This window comes from Heterocephalus glaber, unplaced genomic scaffold, assembly GCF_053883595.1.
Source record: "Heterocephalus glaber isolate CG9 unplaced genomic scaffold, H.glaber_assembly_v1.0 deba00001720, whole genome shotgun sequence".
NCBI lineage: Eukaryota > Metazoa > Chordata > Mammalia > Rodentia > Bathyergidae > Heterocephalus > Heterocephalus glaber.
In genome coordinates this window covers 1,479,052-1,499,475 of record NW_028258433.1, presented here as the reverse complement: position 1 = coordinate 1,499,475, position 20,424 = coordinate 1,479,052, and the positions used below count along the sequence as shown (strand labels likewise).

Here is a 20,424-nt window from a genome sequence, read left to right as displayed (position 1 = left end):
GAGGCGTCCGCGGCCTGTGGGACTGATAAGTGGAGGAGGAGAGGAGGAGACAAAGCTTGGAGAGGGAACCATTCTTGGGCAGAGGGGAGGGAGGACCCGGCCGCTTCCGGGACCAGCCGAAGTCGGCGACGCCCGCGAGGCTGGGGAGGGGAGGGGAAGGCGGAGACGGGGGCAGGCAACGGCGAGGGAGGCGGAGGCCGCAGAGGAACGCGGAGGAGCTCCAGAAGATGCGCCCCGACCCCCACTGCAATCCGAAGGCGCCCTCGGCCTGAGCCCCGAGGGGCCGTGGGGTGTCCCGCCCGGCATCGCCGCCCCCGGCTTTCGCTTTGGCTCTCAACGAGTTAAATGCCCTTGAGCGCGGGTTTCCGCGGCCCGGCTCTCTGCCCCGGCAGTGCGAGTTGAGCAGTTTTCCGCGGGGCTCCTGGGCTAGGTGCGCGGCCGGCGGCCGGCCACAGCTCGGCCGCCACTCAGGGCTCACGTGTCGATGTGTAGCCACATAGTTATCTATGTACATCCACGCCGGGGCATTTTTTCACCTGCTTAATGAGGACTTGACTCGGGAGCGAGTGTGAATCATTGCCGGGGCTGGGAAAGGAGGAAGGCGGATTTAACCCCCTCCCACCCCGCTCCATGTCTGTGTGTCACTCGGCTCGGTCCACCTGGCGCGGCCGGTCCTGGGGCTGCCACTGACTACTGCTGCTGCTGACGACGACGACGGGGGCCGCCGCTGCTGTCCCGTGAGTTTCCTCGCTCCGGCCGCACAGCTCCTGGGGATTGTTCCTCTTCGCACTAGAACCTCGACCGGGCGGCGCTTTGGCTCCGAAAGAACTTAGTATTATTATTTTGGAAAGCACATCGCCAACCATTCAGAATTGCGAAGGTTCATTTCTGTAGCTTGAAGACTTTGGCTGTCTTTGTTTTCTGCGTAAACGTCTGGATATATATCCAAACGGCAAGATGTCCAGTAATGTCCCGGCGGATATGGTAAGTGAGCGATAAGTTGTGACACTCTGATTTAATTGTGGTTTCCAGTCCTGTTTAATCAGTCAGAAGGGTAACAGGCGTGAAGGTTTGCAGGAGACTGCCGAAGAGCCAATGTGCTGGCAGATTTGGAGAAGTTGGCGCTTCTGGTTCCTCCCTTTTTAAAAAAGTACTGTTTTTAATATGGGTTTTCTCACTTGGCTGTGTGTTCTAAGTCACCGAAGACCGTGGGGGAAGTAAGGAAGTGTGGCCGGGGTTTGAAGTGGAGAAAACAAGCTCCCTGTTTGCTTGAAGGCTCTCGACACTTGTGTTCTAACGCTTCCGAAAACGTCAGTGAGGTGGGCAGAGCTGAGAATGGACGTTCGTGCTGGGTGCAAAGGTAGACAGGGAAACGGGAATCTGGACTGTGACATAGGCGAGATGATTAGTGTGTAGGCACACAATTGATATTTTTTAAGAGCAAAGATGTTCATCTCCAAAAAAAAGTATGCTATAGAATTTGCTGCGAGCTCTTTGAAATGTTTTGGTGAACAAATACGACAACAGAAACATTAAGATGTTTTAGAATTTACACTAATACGTAAATGTCTTATTTATATATTTTCCAGGGCTTTGTACTGAAAAATATTTAGTGGTATACATTTTAGACTTTGAAAAGCTAATGAAACATGTTAATGCGCCTGGATCACTGAGTATTGAGAACTTGAAACAAAAAGTAACCTTGTTTATTGACGCTTTTGATTTGGGTTTACAAAGGTTAAGGTTGTGAGTCTGTTGACTTAACAGTCACTGTGTAGCCTTACAGTGCTGGGGGAGGGGGTGTGAGAGTGTGGAATTACACTTTACACTTCGTAGTCCTAAGGACAAACGTGATGCAGTTAACAGGAAGATGAATAATCCTGTATATGGGAGAATTGAAATTAATGTAATTATGCTCACTTATCAAGTTGACATTTCAGTGTTTGTGTATTCCAGTAAAAAAACAAAAATGAACTTTGCTGATGATTAAATTTTAAAATGTCAAGTATTTCTATAGGAGGAAATCTCTGCAGACTTTAAAATAAGAGAAACGAGCCTAGACAACAGATTTTGACCTTGGTTTAAAGACATTGTGCTTACCTTTGATTTCCCATTTAATGTGCTATTTAAATGCAAAGGAACCACAGTGTTCTGTCTCTGGGGTGGCTACCCAGCAACTTTACACTTTTTCTTCTTGAGTCTTCAAACTCATGTATTGTCCTTTTAGTTTTTACTTCCCTCCTGGTGTGCACGCACTAGTGTAATCTCCTACCTGGTAAGAGTGGCTGACATGGTTTCCTCTACACTGCTCTGGAAGTTGCAAAGAGAGGTCTCTAGACAGAGCTTGGAAATGCTATTTCCCGTTTGATGAGTGATCTGTAAGCTTATCGCCTCTGGCAAAGATTTGCTCTCTCTAAAGCCTCCATTTTATATCATCCTGCACAGTGCAAGATGTGTTCACCTTCGTACCATTTATTCCATCTGAGAAGTTGTAATAAAATTGATCATTGTCATTAAAATAGTGCCACTACTTTCTTTAGGCCTGATGAAGGAAAGCTGGGGGATGTACCTAACATCAGTCATAAATCGAGGTGATGGGGGGTGGGAATACTGTTTCTATGTCAGGTAGAGGGATTGGAAGCTCCCGTTGAGATCCTGGAGATTGGGAAGTAAGGGCAAGGTTTTATTAATTGCTGCAGTTATAAAATATAACTATCTGTTTACACTATATGCTAAGGCCTTGATGATTCTGTGGTGCTTTGAGATCCCTTGATTAAAGGTGATATGCAAGGGCAAAGTAGTATTATGTAATAAACACATAATGCCCTGGTGATGCTATTTCAGAGTATGTACTGAGGTACAGCAGAGGTTACAGTTCTGAGTATTTTTTATGTCTCATGTTCAACTTGTCGGAGACTAAAATTTTCTCTTTACGAAAGCTTTTTAAACCTTCATTTTCTGTTACTTACATTGCAGTTTTGCTTAATCAGAGTGCCTTCTTTTGATAAATGCTTAGAATTCCCAACTTTTGGATATATAAATCTTTGTTAGAAGTTGTTGGTAAAATTCTTCATGTTTGTTAAACTCTTTATACTAACAATTGACAGTTAATTTGAGTGTACATTCCTGACAAAATGAGAACAGTTTACCACTCTGAATTTGAAAAGCTGGTCTCACAACTCCCATGTCTTTCCATAACTAATATTTTTCTCGCAGCGTAACTCTAAATTGATTCAAATACATAGTGTATATTCCTCTAAATTTGCAAGTAGGAATACATACATTTTTACTTGGTGCTGTAAAATGTTAAGCTTTCTAAGAGTTTACCGTTAGTCTGCTATTTAGAAACAAATGTTATGCTCTTTTACATTTTAATGGTGCTTGTCAGTTGAAGGAAAATCCAATCCAGGAGTTGAGGTCAGGTGATGAAGTTATAACCCCTGTCATGTTTTCATTAGCAGTAATTCTTCCATGAGCTATGGTAATTGTTAAATCAATAGATGTTTTTGGTAGACTTATGGCAGTGATTGTGACTCACTGTAAAATCGATTTTTTAGCATTGGTTTTTGTTTTGTAAATAGAACTCACATTTAAAATTTATTTTAAAACATTCAATAGTTTTGTGTTTATCATAAGGGGTCTAATTTTTTAAATCCAAATTTAGATGATTTTTTTTGAAGGGGGAGTGGCACCTTTAGTGAATGAATTTGCTGTATTCTTAAAAAAATAATTTTCAGTTGGTACTTTTCCAGTCACCATTCTTTAATATATGTCCTGTATATGTTATATGTTTATATGAAATATTTATATGAAATGCTGGTTTTTCTTTCACTAAGAGTTTGAAATAGGTTTACTAACATCTTAGTGTAGTAATATTTGTATAAAATATCTAAAAATATCTGTATAGAATATCATTCTAAGACATTGTATTTAAATGATTCATTTCCTTTTTTAAAACCGTCATAGTTTACTCTGGGGCAGTATTCATTGTGTATAATTGTAGCATAATTTATGTTTACAAGTATAGGTTTTGTTCAAGAAAATATTTATTTTCAGTGTTAGAAATAAAACCTGAGACTGAGTGGACAAGGTAGTAAAATTGCTTTCTTGGATTGGTAAAGTTATCAAGAGAAACATTCTTGTATTTATGAGTTTTATATGATTAGAACTATTTAGGACTTTAGACCAAAAATTAGACTTTCTGATATCTATTATGTTGAAAGAAGGAAACTGAAGACAATAGCAAAGCATTGCTGGTATTTGAAACATTTTAGTTTATGAAACAGTTAATACTTCTGAATCTTTCCAAATAATTCATGTAGAAATTATTGTAGATGTGACAATTTGTAGTCTGGGTTTAAATGAGATAATGACAATTCAAGGTTTTTAGTACATTTTATTTGCTTAATACTAGAACATTTTAATTGTAATTTTTGTTATCTCTTCCATTCATGGAAGAAATATTGGAGCCCTCTTGTGGACAGGAAATTACTAAAACAAATTTCCTTTCAAAGTGAACTTTTAACACTTTTCCAGGTAAAATAACATGTAAAATATACCAGGAAAAAATGCCATGTAGAAAAAGATCTAGAGAATAGAAAATTTTTAACATTGAGAAAAGTGTGCTGATTTAATGCCAAAAAAACTTTCTTCGTTACTTACAGTTCCTGTTTACTTTCTTTTGCTAGATTTTTTATTTCAAGTTTAGGTTGGAAGGTTTATGAAGCTAAAGGGTAGATTAAATGCTATTGACATACATGTGTATGACTTTGAATAGCTTAAATAATCTGTTTCTCTAAATTGTTTTGCTTGAACACGTTGGGTAATGTCATTCTGAATAAATGAATTTTTTGAACACAAAAAGGTTGTGCTTTGAAATACCCCATCCTAACAGTTTTGGATTACTATATGTTTAAATAGAATATACTTGTACAGTTTAACTTCTTTTTGGTGACTTAGAGTCACCATTTGAATAATAATGATTCTGGTCAGTGTTTATTGTATGCCTGGGTAATATTGTGTTACTATTCTATAAGCTGTAACTGTGAGAACCTTGTCACTAAAACTTTACTATTTTACTAGATCAGTAGTGAAGTGAGGCAAGTGAATTGAAGTGGAAGAATAAAAATATTAGAACTTTTTTTTAAATTTTATGCCCCAAAAGAAAGGGGTGAGCTTTTGTATTACCATATGGATTGGATTTGAGGCTCTTCTAGACTCACATTCAGGTCACAGTGCCTGTGGCTTGCTGACTGAAAGTGAGGGAATTCAGTAACCTAGAGACCCCATAGCAACACTGAGTTTCTCAAAGTTTTTGCAACTTTCTATTGTAGTATACAGTTACTTTTAAAAAACTTAAAATTGAATCTGTGATACTTAATATTGAGATGGCAGAAAGAGGTTTACCATCAAAGAGTTCGAAGAGTTTTAGAATGCAGATACTTTACACATTTTTATTACAAAAGGTGATAGTTCTAAATACTGGTAAGAGGCTAAAATTACTAAGATATATCAGATATTTCTGAGAAAACAAACACTAAGTTGTCTCTGTGGCAAAATCAGCATTTTAAATCCTAAGTGATAAAGTACCTGCTTTTCAGAAGCAACTGTAATATTGTGGAGAGAATATTTTGAAAGCATGTTTATATATTTCAAGTCTGTTGAAAAATCTTCCTTGCAAAGAATTCCAGTGGACTTTTGGCCCGTTCATTGGAAATAAAAAAAGGCAAAAAAACATTAGGCCAGGAAAACTAACTTTTAATAACATTGACATCAAGTGGCTGACTCTAAAACTTTTGCATATTTGGTGATAGAAAAGTAGTGTCATGATTTAGTAAGCTAGTAACATGTTCTTCTTTTGGGATCTACCTATGTATTTTTGTAAGCTAAGTTTTTCAGGTGTGATTTGCAACAGCCTTTAAAGCAAGTGTCAAAACAGATTGAACTTCACAAACTGGGAAAGCAAGAATTTAAAAAATGAGGCATATTCAATAAAAGTGCTCTCACTTAATATGTTAATAGTAATAATATTCTTAGTGATTGCAAAATCAAAAAATCATTTTAAATAACTAAGACTTAAAACATTTTAATCTTTTAATTCCTGTTTTAGTGTGTATTCTATAATATGTATATATGATTTATAAATGATACAAATGGAGGTATGTGCTCATGTATTTTATAATTGGGGTGCTCACTTAAAAAATTTAGAAGCCACTATTGTAAATGACTAAGATTTCTGAGGATTTTAATTTGTGTTTGGTATTTATTGTTTTTCTGTCTTCGGTCTTACTAAGCAGTTATTTCTTTCTATGGTCATTATATTTGCTTTCTCTGTTTACAGTTGCTGATTCTAATTTATTGTGAGTGTAGAAACCAGCCTTCTAACATATGCATGATAAAATTGAGCAAGTGACATCTGGAGTTGCTCTACAGTAAAGTAAAATGTCCTGCAGCATTGTCTTTGTTTCTTTTTCTTTTTTTTCTCTTTTTGGTGGGGAGGGGGGGCAGGGTCTTACTATGTAGTTCAGGCTGGCCTCGAACTCACTATGTAGTCCAGGCTAGCCTCGAACTTGTGGCAGTCCTCCTGCCTCAGCCTCCTGAGGGCTGGGAGTACAGGCATGCACCATCATGCTAGCCCATTGTCTTTATTTCCTGGACTTGATCATATTTAGTTTGCTTAGAGTGCTATCTGTTTTGAGAGCTTATATTTTGGCTTTTAGCTGTGTTTTGCATATGTACTGATATATATATTAGGGACTGAGGATTGAACCCTGAGCCTGGTGCATTTAAGCATGTTTTTTTGAGAAGAGGTCATACTATATTGCTCAGGCTGGCATTGAGCTCCTGGACTGCTCTCTTGCCTTAGCCTCCCAGTAGCTGGAACTGCAAGCACCAGAATACAGATTATTGATTGTGAAGAACTACATAGATGATTTTAAAAAATAAAATTGTATGTATAGCTTTACTTTGAGCTGATAGAGAACTAATGCTTGTTTTGTGCTTGCTATTAAGCAGATGTTTGACATTTTACAATGTAGCATTTTATTTAATCCTCACAGTGACCCTGCATAAATATAATTGATGTATGAATGACGAAACTGCTAATGTCCACCAGGTGAAGATCATCTGGAATACATCTGCATTGAAAATATTTAGGTTTAGTGATTTGCATCAGTGAAGAACCCTTGTGAGAGGAACCCTGCAAAGTCTCAGGGAAGGGCAGGAGTTCTCCATAGGGTTTGGGCCATGCTGAGTGATTGTAATGAAAGAGTGGGGAAATGGAGACTCCTAGATTGAATGTTATCTATCATGCATGAAGTGGAGATGGGCTAGTAATTGGGTTTCTCTGCTCTCGTTTAGAAGGCTGGAGAAATGAAGGAGCCTGGGGAAGTCATTGGCGGAAAGCTATAATCATGTTGTTAGTCATTTTGGAATTGTAGTGTGGCCTTGGGTGAAACTTTGTTACCTGTTGGTCTCTTGTTAGCCTTGTCTGTGTCTTTCAGACTTCACAGTCTGATTATCAACAGAACTCATTTTCACTTTCTCACAACGTAGGTTCGGAAAGGGTAAAGAACTTATTTGAGATCACAAAGGTAGGGAAAATTATTTAGAATAGAAATTTGGAGATGAGGGCAGTGATAAATATCCTGTACCTTTCCCCCGCCATACCTGAGCAAACATTACAAATCCCTCTGGTACATTGTCCTGAGTAGAACGCTTCAGATTCCATTTTCACACCTTCCTGCTGGCAGTCACTGCTGACACTCTGAGTTAGCATGGTAGAGAAGAGATGAAACTCACTGCCTATATCCTTACTATATACTGCGGAACCTCTGGATTGAAATGATTTTAATGAAGCGTAGTTGTCTAATTGCTAAAATTAAAGGAGTTTACTTTAAGCTTGTAATTTTGGATCCTCGTGTATACATATCTCTTCTACAATAGAATTTGCCCATAAACACACATCTTTGAATATATGTATAACAAATAGATTGACTTGTAAAGGATTTAGTGCTTTCAGGGCATTTTGTTTTGGTCTTCATATACTGGTTCTATACATACTCTCTGTTGATTGATTCAAATCTAGTAGCATTTTTATGGTCTTTTCTACGGGCAATTTTCTATGACTATTTCTTTTTATTACTTTATGACTATACTTTAAGAACAAAGTGTTCTTGCTAAAGAAAATTGTCAAAGTTTGGCATTATATCTTATTTATGTACCTAAATTCAGATGGCAATTCATTGTTTTTAGACAAAATGTTCTCATGATATGTGTTTAAAGTTCTTTAATATAAAATTACTGGTTTTACCTGAGAAATACTGTTTTTAAAATTTAGTTATATATTATGAACATCATCTATACAAATATAGAGCCATATTGTATAAGTATTGTATAGAACTATATTGTAATTTTGATCTGATTCTGGTAGATAAACAAGTTTTTAACAAAATATATATTCATGAGCATTGTCTTAATCTGGAATCTGTAACACAATACCACATACTGGGCAAAAGGAGGGAAGAATGGAAAGAAGGAAGAGACTGGAGGGGAAAAGGGAGAGGAAAGGGGAGATGTAACTGATCTACTACTTGATAATGGCTTTAGTCCACTCAAGAGGGCAGTGCCTCAGTTACTAGTCACTTCTTCAAAGTGCTAGGTTTGGGCCCGGGATTTAGCTCAGTGGTTTCACTGCCTGCTGCGCAAGCACAAGGACCCGAGTTCGATCACCGGTAGCAAAAAAAAAAAAAAAAGAAAGGAAAAAAAAAGTACCAAAGTGCTAGGTTTTCAACATATAAATTTTTGGGGACACATTTAAACCATTTAAACCAGGCATTCAAAAGCTGTGATAAACATTTGTGTGGTAGACATTCTTAAATATATCTTTGTGCCTTGTCTGAGTATTCTTTTAGGCTAAAATTCCTAGGGATGTGGTTGCTGTGCCAAAGATATGTAATTTTGAGGGGAGGGTGAGAAAGGGATACGCATTTCCCAATTTAAAAGCATCCTTCAAATTCTAGCTACACCTGGCCTTTTCATTATGCATCGTCCTTTTGATATGCCGCATTTAAAATGTTTGCATTTTTATTCATGGAAAAGATTGACTAGCAATTTTAATTTCTTGTAAAAAACTTTGGCAGATTTAGGTAACAAGGTTAAGCTGACCTCATAAATTGAGCTGGGGAATATTTAATTCTTTGGAAGAGTTTGTGCATATTGAATATATTTCATCCATAAATGTTCAGGAAGATTCACTGGGGAAGCTATCTGGAGTTTTCTGCTGGAGATTATTGGTTCTGTTTTTTCAGTACATGCAGGACTATTCACATTTTCTTTTTCTTTGTCAGTTTTGGCAAGTTTTACTTTTTAAGGGTTTTTTTCATTTCATTTAAATTTTCCAATTTGACTTGAAAATTTTCACATTCTTTTACTATAATTTTGCTGTTTATAGTATCTGTGATGATACTTGTTTTTAAAATCTGCTTGTTGGTAATTTGTGCCTTAGTCTTTTATAAGAGCCAGTTCATAGATTTAAAAATGTCTTTACTTTGTATTGGTTTCAACTTTTACCTTTATTCCTGTATTTCTACTTTTCAAAGATTTAATTTCCTGGGCCAAGTGTTTAGCTCAGTGGCACTGTGCCTGCCTAGCAAGCACAAGGTCCTGAGTTTGATCCCTGGCACCCGTCTCCGCCTTGCCAAATTTAATTTGCTGTTCAAGATTCTTGAGATGGGCACCTCAGTTATTACTTATAAGCCTTTATTTAAAAAATTGTGCATGAAATTTCCCTCTGAATGTAACTTTACCTAAATCTTGCAAGTCCAATATATATTATTTTTGTTATTTAATTAAAAATAGTTTTAAATTTCCCTTTTTGACCCATGGCTAATTTAGAGATACATTTTTTAATCTTAATCTTTAAGCATTTGAGATTTTTTTCTAGCTATATTCTTCTGGGACTATTCTGTAACTTCAGTTGTGGATGATTTCAACACCTGCTTTATAGCCAGTTTTAGGACATTGAATGTGGTATGCCATAAGTATAAGTCAAGTTTAATCATGTTTAATCTACTGTATCACTACTGACTTTTTTTTTCCTGTGCTATGGATCAAACCTAGGGTGTTATGTATGCTCATGGCAAGTGCTTTACCACTGAGCTATACCTGTAACTCACTCCTGTCTTGTCTTTTTTTTAATCTCTCATTTGCAAGTATATTAAATTTGCAACTGTCTGAGGACTTTTCTATATGTTCTTTCAGATCTCTCATTTTGCCTTACATACTTTGAGGCTAAGTTATTAGTTATAAATGAATTTATCATTGTTGTATCGTCCTAGTAGGTCTGTTCTGTTATCTTTATCATCTCCTTTTATCCTTTCCCTTTATACCTTTCTTTGACCTTATACTTAAGATTAATCTCTTATCTCTTTGTGCATTATATAGTTGGATTTTTTAAAACTAAGTTTGATAATCTCTGTTGTTTTATGTCTAATTACTACACTACATTATTTGGGTTTGAATTCACTCTTTTACATTTGTTTTCTACTTTTACCATCTTTGTAATTTCCCTTCCTATTTTTTGCTTTCTTTTGGATAAATCATAATTCATTTCATATCCCCATTTTAGCTTGTTTGTTGTAAATTCTGTTATTATTTTCACTAAGGGATTATGGCTTGTATCTTTGATTTATTCCAGGGATTATGGCTTGTATCTTTGACTTATTTCAGTCTGTCATAATTTGCTGCCTTTACCACTTTCAAGAAAATGAAAGGGCCTTATAACACTTTAACCACATTTATTCCTCTTCTATTCTTTGCTTTATTTTAAACCCCAAAGACACTATCATTATTGTTGTTGAAATAGTGGCAATAATAATAATGTTACTGTTTTTCAAAAGTTATTAATCATACTTATTTCATTTTGTCCTCACATTTACCCTTCTGGAATTATTAATTTCTTTCTATTTTACTGTATTTTTATCTGGGTAGTTTTCCTTTAATATTACTTTTAGTGCACTCTTCAGATAATAAATTCTGGTTTTGTTTGCCTGAAAAATGTGTTCATTTTACTTTCACTTTTAAAGGATCTTTACTCCTACCACCTTTTAGATGGTTTTAAATGTATTCTAGCTCCCACTGTTCTTAAGTCAACTTTTGGTTTTATTGTTCCTTTGAAGTTAGCGTGTTTTCCACTGGCTGTTGGCTCTTTTAGAGATTTTTATCTTGGCTTTTGTTTTCAGTAGTTTTACTATTGTGTGCTTGTGTGTAGCTTTTTTACAGGTTCTTTTCTTTTTTTGGGGGGTGGGTACCAGGGATCAAACTTGGGGCCTTGCACTTGTGAGGCAGGCACTGGAACCACTGAGCTAAATCCCCGGCCGTGTGTGTGTGTGTGTGTGTGTGTGTGTGTGTGTGTGTGTGTCTAGTTTTTTAAAAAAATTATTTTGCATGGAGTTTATAGAGTGTCTTGAGTCTGTCAGTGCCTTGTCATCCTTTGTCATTTTGGAAATTTTCTTAGCTTATGTTCTTTGTTATTTCTATTTAGCTCTCTTTCCCTTTGGGATTATTATAGTTATATACATTTTAGGTCATTTCACTGTTTTCATCTTTTTCGCTTCTCCCTTTGTGTCAGTTTGGATATTTTCTATGAACCTATCTACATGTTCAATTCTGTCTCCCCTGTCCAATGACCAGCTGTACCCAGTTATTACCAGATGATAAGTCCTATAGGGTATTTTTTTTTTAGGTTCTTGGTGTTCTGAACAAAGAATTGGATAAGACACAAAGAATTGAATGTGGAAAAGAGGTTTGCTCCGCAGGGTCAGACCAGGCCATGCCCTGATGTTAAGAGAAGGGCCCTTTTGTATTGAAAATTTCTCATGCAAATGGGGCATTAGAACATTTATTTTATCAAAAACTCACTTGACCCTGCACTAGATTTAAACTGCCCTGTAGAAAGACTCAGTTGACTTCTTGCTAGATGTAAATGAAGGATCTGGAACAGTCTCCTTTTTCGTTTTTTGAGATGGTCTTGCTATATAGTTCAGATTGGCCTTGAACTCACTGTGAAGCCCAGGCGGGCCTCAAACTTACAGTGAGCCTCTTGGGTGCTGGGATTACAGACATGTGCCACCGTACCCAGCTTAGTGTCTTTTGATAGGTTGTGCCCACATTCAAATGAAGGATTGAAAATAGTGTCTTCTGGTTGGTTGCTGTGAATAACATCAGATTCAAATGAAAGATTAAAAATAGGACTTTCTTGATTAATCCACAGCTTTTAGCCATAAGCCTGTTGTCATTTTGGTTCTGCATATGTCATATATGCATAGGGATGATATGTGGACCTCCAAATAATATAAGGAAAATATTATAACTCCCAGCCTGCTAAATGTCCGATACATAGAGTTTGTGTTCTCTAAAATCTTAAGAATGAATTCTAGGAAAAACGGAGATTAATGGTTGGAAGAATTTATTGAGAGAAAGATAGCTTCTGCCTAAGAGAGACAGAAAGGGGCCCAGAAAGTGGGTTTGTCCGCAGACCCCATTTTTCAAGGGAGTGTTATAGAGCAAAACCAGGAGGTGAGGCAGGTATAAAATGGGATAAAGACTATAGTCAATAAGATTACAAGTATAGTCGCTTGGGTAATACTGATCCAATGGAAAAATCACAAGGTGGGACAAACTATGGTCAACCAATAAGATTACAAATATAATCGCTTAGGTAATATAGACAACTGAGTTAGGTAAAAATATTATAGGTGGTCAAATAGGGCTAGATTTTCAAGAGAATCAAGACAAAGGTGAATCACCACAACTGTGGTAGAAGACACATCTGTTGGAGACCAGGCCTCAAGATAAAGACAGGATGACTAGACTTGTATACTTCCTCAGAGGACAAACACTATGCCTAGTGAACTCTAAATAGGCATCAGCCACTGGGGTGGGTGACCAGAGACCTCTGAACCCACCATTTTCTGGGAGAAATCTTTGTTCTTTCCATCCACACTTGTTATGTTACTTGTTTCCCAAATGGACCACTATTAACTAAGCGACTATACTTGGAACCTTATTGGTTGATCATGGCTGTGGCCCACATTATACCCATGTGAGGTTTTTCTCTATAAAACTCCTCTGTAAAGTGCAGTTTCTGGGCTACCTACTTGGGTTCTATCCTGTCTCTCGGGAGCAATCCTATCAATAAATATCTTCCTACTCTTAACCTCCATTGTTCCTAGAATTCATTCTTTGATTTTAGAGAACAAGAGCTCTGTGTATCAGACAGCTAGCAGGTTTGGGAGATAAAATATTTCATATTTCATTTCCAGTATTATTTTCTGTATCAGTATTGATTAAATGGGGATCAAATGGGGAAGCAAGTCACATAGCAGGCATAGCAGGCATACAGGGAAGGAACAAGGATTTTTCGTGGAAGGCATGGGTCAGGGGACCTTTCCTGGAAGGGCTGGGTTAAGGTCTTGATCCTCCACAGGGTTGACTGATGCCTATTTAGAATATCAATTACTGCTTTTCATCCCTAGGATTGTAGGGGTGTAGTAAATTCTCTTGATCTAGAAGCCTATGGCCTTCAGTGAATGGGCCTCCAGCCACAGCTGTGATTTGTTCTTATCTTCTGCATTGACTTCTTTTGAGAGCCCAGTCCTGTCTGACTGCCTATAATATTTCTAACTAACTTAGCTGTCTACAATACTATCAATTATTTATGTATCAAAGTAGCTGTTTTTCTGCCTGCCACAGAACATTAAATCTTACCTGGAAAAAAAATAGCTATCATTCAAATTCTCTATAATTCTCCATGATGTTAAAATATTACTAGACATCCAAGAAAAAAAAGATCAAATAATAAAAACCAGACAACAGAATTAGGCCCACAGATAATCCAGATATTAAGAGTCATCACATAGGAATTTTATAGCAATAACTAATATACCCAAGAAAACCAACATAGGTTAAACCTACATAAACTTTAGGACTTAAAATACAAAACCTGAAATTAAGAACTCAGTAATCATGAGGTAAGAAATTAGGGTTTGGTCAAACTAGACAACTAACTGGATGAAATGTGTCAAAAGTTATAAAAATATGATTGACAGGTTGAATGAGATATTTTCTAAAAAAAAAGTATTGTAGATAGCTGAGTTAGTTAGAAATTCTTGGAGGACAAAAGTTGAGTAGAATGTTGGGCCCATTCCTTTTTATCTGGAACTCTCTATTCAGGCTACTTTGGTAGTACAAAATTCCAGTTTTTTCTTCCCCACCCAGTGGGACTGATAGAATCTCTAGGGTGCTGGTTTCTTTTTTCGTTTTTTTTTCCTGTAGTAAATATGTCAGGGGGGAACCCATGGGGATCCTCTCAGTGTTTTACTTCTCTGAGGAATCTTGGCTCCTCAAGTTCTGGCCCCTGGGTTGGAGGGGAGATATTTTATATCAGTTTATAGTTTTCTTTTTCAGTGGGAAGTCTGGTCTGATTTATACTCTTTTTGTGCCTCGATTTTATTTTTTGCCATTTTTTGCTATAGATGACTAGTTCTCACTCTGTTCAGTCCTTTTAGTGAAAAATAAAGCAGGAAAGAGGGAAGGAAAAGGGACTGAGTAATGCTAAGAATATGTTTGTGTTGTACAGTTTTAAATAGTGTGACTAGGGACAGATTACTAAGCAGTCTTTTACAAGGGTCTGAAGAGAGACTGCAACTAGCCTAAGGTTGTCTTGGGGAATTGTATTCTAGGCAGAAGGGGGACTATTTCCTCATTTGATTTGGTTTCTTTTCAAGCTCTCTGTTTTTTCTGCCCTTTAAATTTTTGTGTTGCTTGTGTTTTCTGTTTTCTGACCTGTGTGATCTAAAGTGGTCTTGTCTTCCTCAGTAATTTAGGCAGCAAATGTTCTTTGGATGTTGGTGGTCCCGAGATCCTGTCAGTAGTTGAAGTTATTTTTCTCTAATATCTCTCAAGTCAGTTTCCTCATCTATAGCTCCACTCTATTCAACTAGGTCTCCATTCAGACTTTTCCCCCCTTTATGTATTTACTATCTGCTTTCCCATACATGTCTTTGGAAAATAGAGATCTCATTATCTGACTATTCTACTTAATAACAGCTCTTTATCACTGCTGTTATCACTAATAATCACTAGTTATCACCAAACTCCTTACCATGGTGGCATTTAGGTTCGTGGCTGGCAGTGGGCTGCATCACAACTCATTTGTTGCTATTGCCCCCTTGTGTGTTCTGTGTATTGTAATGAACCCTTGCTTGTCCACACATCTTTTTGTTAATGTTTATGCTCCTCTCTTTCATCCTTGTGCTGCCTGCCTTTTCTGCCTAGAATGTGACGCTCCCCTCTTCATTGGCTCTTGAGGGTTGTCCCCAATTATAGTACTAATTTGTTGGTGATGTTTTATAACTTGGCCAGTCACTGTAAATGTAACACATGCTGGGAACTCTAAACTAAAAGCAACAGTTGAGAAAAAGCTATCTTTTTTAAGGGACCAAGAAGAAAATATCCAGAGTGAAAGGGTTGCCAACAGTGTAAAGGACCAACTGCAGATGTTCTAATGTCCCAGGGGTTTCTGGATAGTTATGAGTTTGGCGTTAGTTCCTATATCATCATAAAGCTAGATGAACAAGGCCAAGTCTGCAGAGAAGGTAAATTTTAGAAGCTAGATAAGAAGGTTGGAATCTTAGCTAATTGGTCTGAAATTCAGAATAGTGCTGCAAAATCAGTTGCTTGCTGAGAAATATAGTTAGCTGTTCTGTAGCAATTGTAAATATTTTAATCTGTTTTTCCTACTAGACAAACTTTGTAGGGCAGAGTGGTCTTTTCTTTCTATACCTTTATATCTATCATATGGAGAATACTCAGTGTTGAGTGAGCTCTAAAGCTCTTTCTAATAAAACTTTGCATCATGATGGAAATGTTATCTTAGTCACTTTCCTGTCCCTGGGACACAGTACTTGACATCCATAACTTAAAGGAGGAGAGGTTGTTTTGGCTCACATTTTCAGTCCATGGTCAGCTGGCTCCAAAGCAGAAGTGGCACAGTGGAAGGGTCTGGGCAGAGGACAGCTGCTCATACCTTGGAAGCATAGAGTAAAGGGAGGAGCCAGGAAGAAATTTATACCCTTGTAGTTCCAGCCATACCCCACCTCCTGTCAGCACATTCAGCTGCTGAACTCATTAGTAGATGAATCCACTGATGGGTATAGCAACCCCATCCATGCATGATCCAGTCACCTCCAAAAAGCACCACCACTGAACACATGAGGCTTTTGAGGGGCAGTCTAGATCTAATGATGACATTATGCCATTAGGTATCCATTAGCTACTGGTGGCTATCAGGCACTTGTAATATGATTAATATGACTGAGAAAACTGAATTAAAACATAATTTTAAAGAAAATAACTATATATGCCTAGTGGCCACTATATTGGACAGGGTAGTTACGTGATTTTCTCAGTGGACTAAACATCTGACTTTTTAAAACTTGTATTAATAATAATTGTAGATTACTAAACTTTTGGGTTTTTAAAATTATTCTAGGTGTTTTACTTTGTCACATCGTTTTTTTGCTTCTATCAGTATGTACGCTGTCATTAGCTTTTCTTTTGATTTTGGATTTAAGTTTATGATGATATAGAAAGACATATAATCAAGCTTGTAAAATTATCTTTCAAAAAAGAATAAGCAGTTTGGGAACCTGAGAATTATCTTAGAGCTTAACTCCAGTAAGAATGTGAAATTTGCTGTGTGTGATGGAATACATCTGCAATCCCAGCTCACAGGAGAAGAGAAAGGAGGATCCTTACAAGTTTGAGGTCAGCCTGAGCCTCAGGGAGGAAAAAAAGAAAGTAAAGAAGAGAGAGTTAAATGTTAAATTAGCCAACAGGAAAGAGAAAAAGCTAAAAAACACAGGAGTATACACTGAGTTGAAGAAAAAAAAATAACATCAATCTGAGAATAGATGAATTCACGAAGGGGGCAGGATAACCCAAAAGTATAGTGCCTTGCGTGGGACAGAGGAATAAAAAATACAAAAAATGAAGAGTTACAGGAAAAGTAAAGGAAAAAAAGCATTAAAAAAAAGAAAAAAAGCAGGGCTAGATTTTCATGAGCTATACAAGGAGAAATTGAAGGATAGGCAGTCAGTATCAACAGATAATACAGAGAGAATAATAAAGACTAAAGTCCATTTTGTGTGATTTGGGTCTGACACATTGCCAAGTATTCTGATGTGCTCAATGTTTTTAATATAATTATTACATTTTCCCTATTGGTGTGGTCGATATAGATTCAGTATATTCACTTTTTAAAAGTCATTTTTTCCCAATTTTTATGCCTGTATTTTAACTTTTCCTAACCTTTTCTGATTGTCAAAATATTTTGCTTTGCTGCTGTATGTAATCTGGGCAAGTATTAATAGTGCTTGCATTTTGCTTTGAAATTGATCCTTTAAAAATCCTACACAGAGGGCCGGGGATTTTAGCTCAGTGGCACGCAAGGGCAAGGTCCTGAGGTCGATCCCTGGTACCACAAAAATAAAAATTCTACACAGGTAGCATTACCAAATAAGGGGGCTTACGGTTATATAGTAACCGGTTTTGATGCAGGGTTTACTTAAAGACTTTTAGTTAAGTTCTCCATACTAGGAGAAAGATACTTTTGGAACATCTTGCTCTTTAGAGGTGCTGTCTGGTTCCCAGCTGGCATAGGAAGCAAGCAAATAAATGGCTCTTTTCATCCCTCAACGTACTGTCTCTCTTACTCCTTTGGCAGTGGACATGCAGCCAAGAAAAACAAGAAATTGGGAGAACATTTCCCTAAATAATCTTTCTTGTGGGTTCACTGATAGGCTGTATATGGTACAGAGTGCGGATGTAAGCTTATTATTGTATTTTTGTTTTTTAATGCTTATGTGTTCAATTTCTCATTTAGAACCACTAGAAAGACAGCTGAATCTCCCTGAAATAGTTTAGATGGCCATCCTAGGATGAACAAAAGAGATAGCAGTCTATCTTGAAATTGTAAGACCTTTTGTTGTTTCCCAAATGAAACTTTTATAACTTGCATAAGATATAATTACCTAGTAAAATATCAAGACTAACCACAAGTGATGTACCTGAGTAGGTACATTGTGTCATCCTGTATTACAAACAGGAACAGAGGTACCCACTTCTACTCTACTTGAAAACATAGTATGTATGTGGTTATATATTATTAATTTTAGTTAGAAGAGTAACTTTTCTAATTTGACTGTACTTGTCTCAGTATTTAGTAATTTAAAAAATAATTTAACTTAATATGAGTCATTATAGTTAGAATTTACATAAATGTGATATTTCAACATGATAAACTTAGAATAATTTAATATTTTTAAAAATAAACTTTAGAAGGAATGGTAATTGTAATTGTGATTACCAGCCCTCTCAGCACATGTCACTTGTTAGCTCCCAAAGGGAAGTGCAAATGGGCTTGTCCATTTTGCCTTTTGCTGGCCACACTCTTATTCATTTTATCTGTCTGCATTTAAAAATCTAAAATAAAAATATTTGTCTTATCATCCTAATTTTCTAACTAGTTGATAGGTTTATAGTGAAACATTTTAAGGAAAATACTATTTATAATATGCTATTTCTTGGATATACTTTAGACCATTTTCTGTGTGATGTTTATGTGAATGATGTATATAGCTGATTCATTTTGAAATGTTCATTTGGGGAAGTTGTCATATCATAACTTACCATTTCCTTTTTAAAATTCAGTCTTTCTGGAAATTCTGTAGTCTAATATGCTATATCAGGGCATATAAACATTTTTGTAATGTTAGTTCAGTTGTTCTACTAAACCCAAAGCACAATAAGAACTTAACCTAAATCAAATGACTTTATTCCTGTAGAATCAAAAGGAGGAGTTTATTTATATTTGAGACTTGGAGGAGTGGTTATTTTAAAGAATTTTTGATATTGTAAAAACACTCAACTTTTTTTACCTCAACATTTTGTATTATATTTCTAGGTTTGAAAATACATCTATGGGATTTCTATAAACATTGATAGTGTGCAAGATTTTTTTTTTTTTTTGGTAAAAGGAATCAAACTAAAGACCTTCTGCTTGCCTTGCAGGCACAGTGCCATGGAGCTAATTCCTTGGCTGGACAAGATTTTTCAAAGAGGTTATACTTTAAATTTTTTTTATATCTCATTTACTCCCCTTCCATCTACCAAATGTAAATAAAGTAAAAACAAATCTGTATAAAAACAAAAAGAAAAATCTGTAAATGTATAATTTACAAAATTTATATTCAGTTTACTTTTCAGAAATCACATTTGTGAAAAGTTAATTGAATTCATTGTTAGTTGCCAGTTGATAAGCTAATTTAAGTAATTTAACAGAGGGGTTTAAAAGATCAGTTGCAGCTACTTGGCAGCTACGTGTAAAATTATTAAGATCATCTAATTTTCTTAGACCCACTTTTTGTTGATGATTTTTATTTTGGGGATATATGCAATCAGGTAGCTCAGTGTATGTAGCAGTAGAACACCATAACCAGAAGTATATTAAAAGAAAATAAAAATAATTTATATGGGTTTTTATTAATTAGAGAAATATAAAGCAAATAAAGAGTTTTTGTTGGCATACTAAATTTTACCCCCTGTGGAATAAATGATACACAGAGAAAATGTCAGAAATCTCAACTAAAAAAGAGAAAATGTTAAAAAACTCAACCAAGAAGGTTAGAATACTTCTTTAGAAAAGACAGTGTTTTCTTTTTTTTTCTGTTTTCTTTTTTCTTTCCCCATTAAGTTTATTGGTACATTTTAGGTATAAAATACAGTTACATTCATCATTGGGATCTTGTACCATTACATGAGTATCTTGGTTCTTTTTTTTTTTTCCCCCTTCCCTTGCCCTCCCTTCACCCCCTCCACCCTTCCCTATTTGCAAAGACTTTGTTTCCATTTATTTCCTTTTCTCATATTTTTTCTTTTCCCTTTTTTCCTTTCCCCTACCCCTCCCATTTCCCGTGCTCCTTTAGACCTTTTCTTCCTGTTACATAATATCAGTTATACATTTTTAAAATTACAATATCAAGATCTAGGAGACATTACCACAGATTTTACAGAATTTAAAAGGATATAGAAAGCATATTACAAAAATCTGTTTTGAAATAAATTTGACAACTTCTAAGAAGTACCTTGGAAGACAAATTAATGAAACTAACTCTGGAGGAAATATAAAATTTGAATAGCACCTATTAAAGAAAGTATATTCCTAGCTTGAAAACCTACCTATATGACAACAGCAGGCTTATATACATTTTAACTGATAAATTATATCAAACAATTAAAGCAGAAAAAAGGAACACTTCTCCCCTCATTTTAGGAACTCAACATTGTGCTAATCCTAAAATTGGA

The 20,424-nt window shown here is 36.3% G+C and overlaps 1 protein-coding gene across 3 annotated transcripts in view; it reads left to right on the top strand.

Moving 5' to 3' along the window:
* Positions 1-653: 653 nt before the first annotated feature.
* The window catches only part of Ubl3 (ubiquitin like 3), a 64,133-nt gene continuing 44,362 nt past the window's right edge, over positions 654-20,424 (top strand). Inside the window, exon 1 of one of the 3 annotated variants that reach the window (XM_004854789.4) lies at positions 654-984. In XM_004854789.4, coding sequence (XP_004854846.1) covers positions 958-984 — 27 coding nt within the window. In that variant the 5' untranslated portion in view covers positions 654-957. Of the gene's footprint in view, positions 985-1,120; positions 1,361-20,424 lie in introns of those variants that run through there. The other 2 variants (XM_087199547.1, XM_087199548.1) reach the window with 2 other exon arrangements.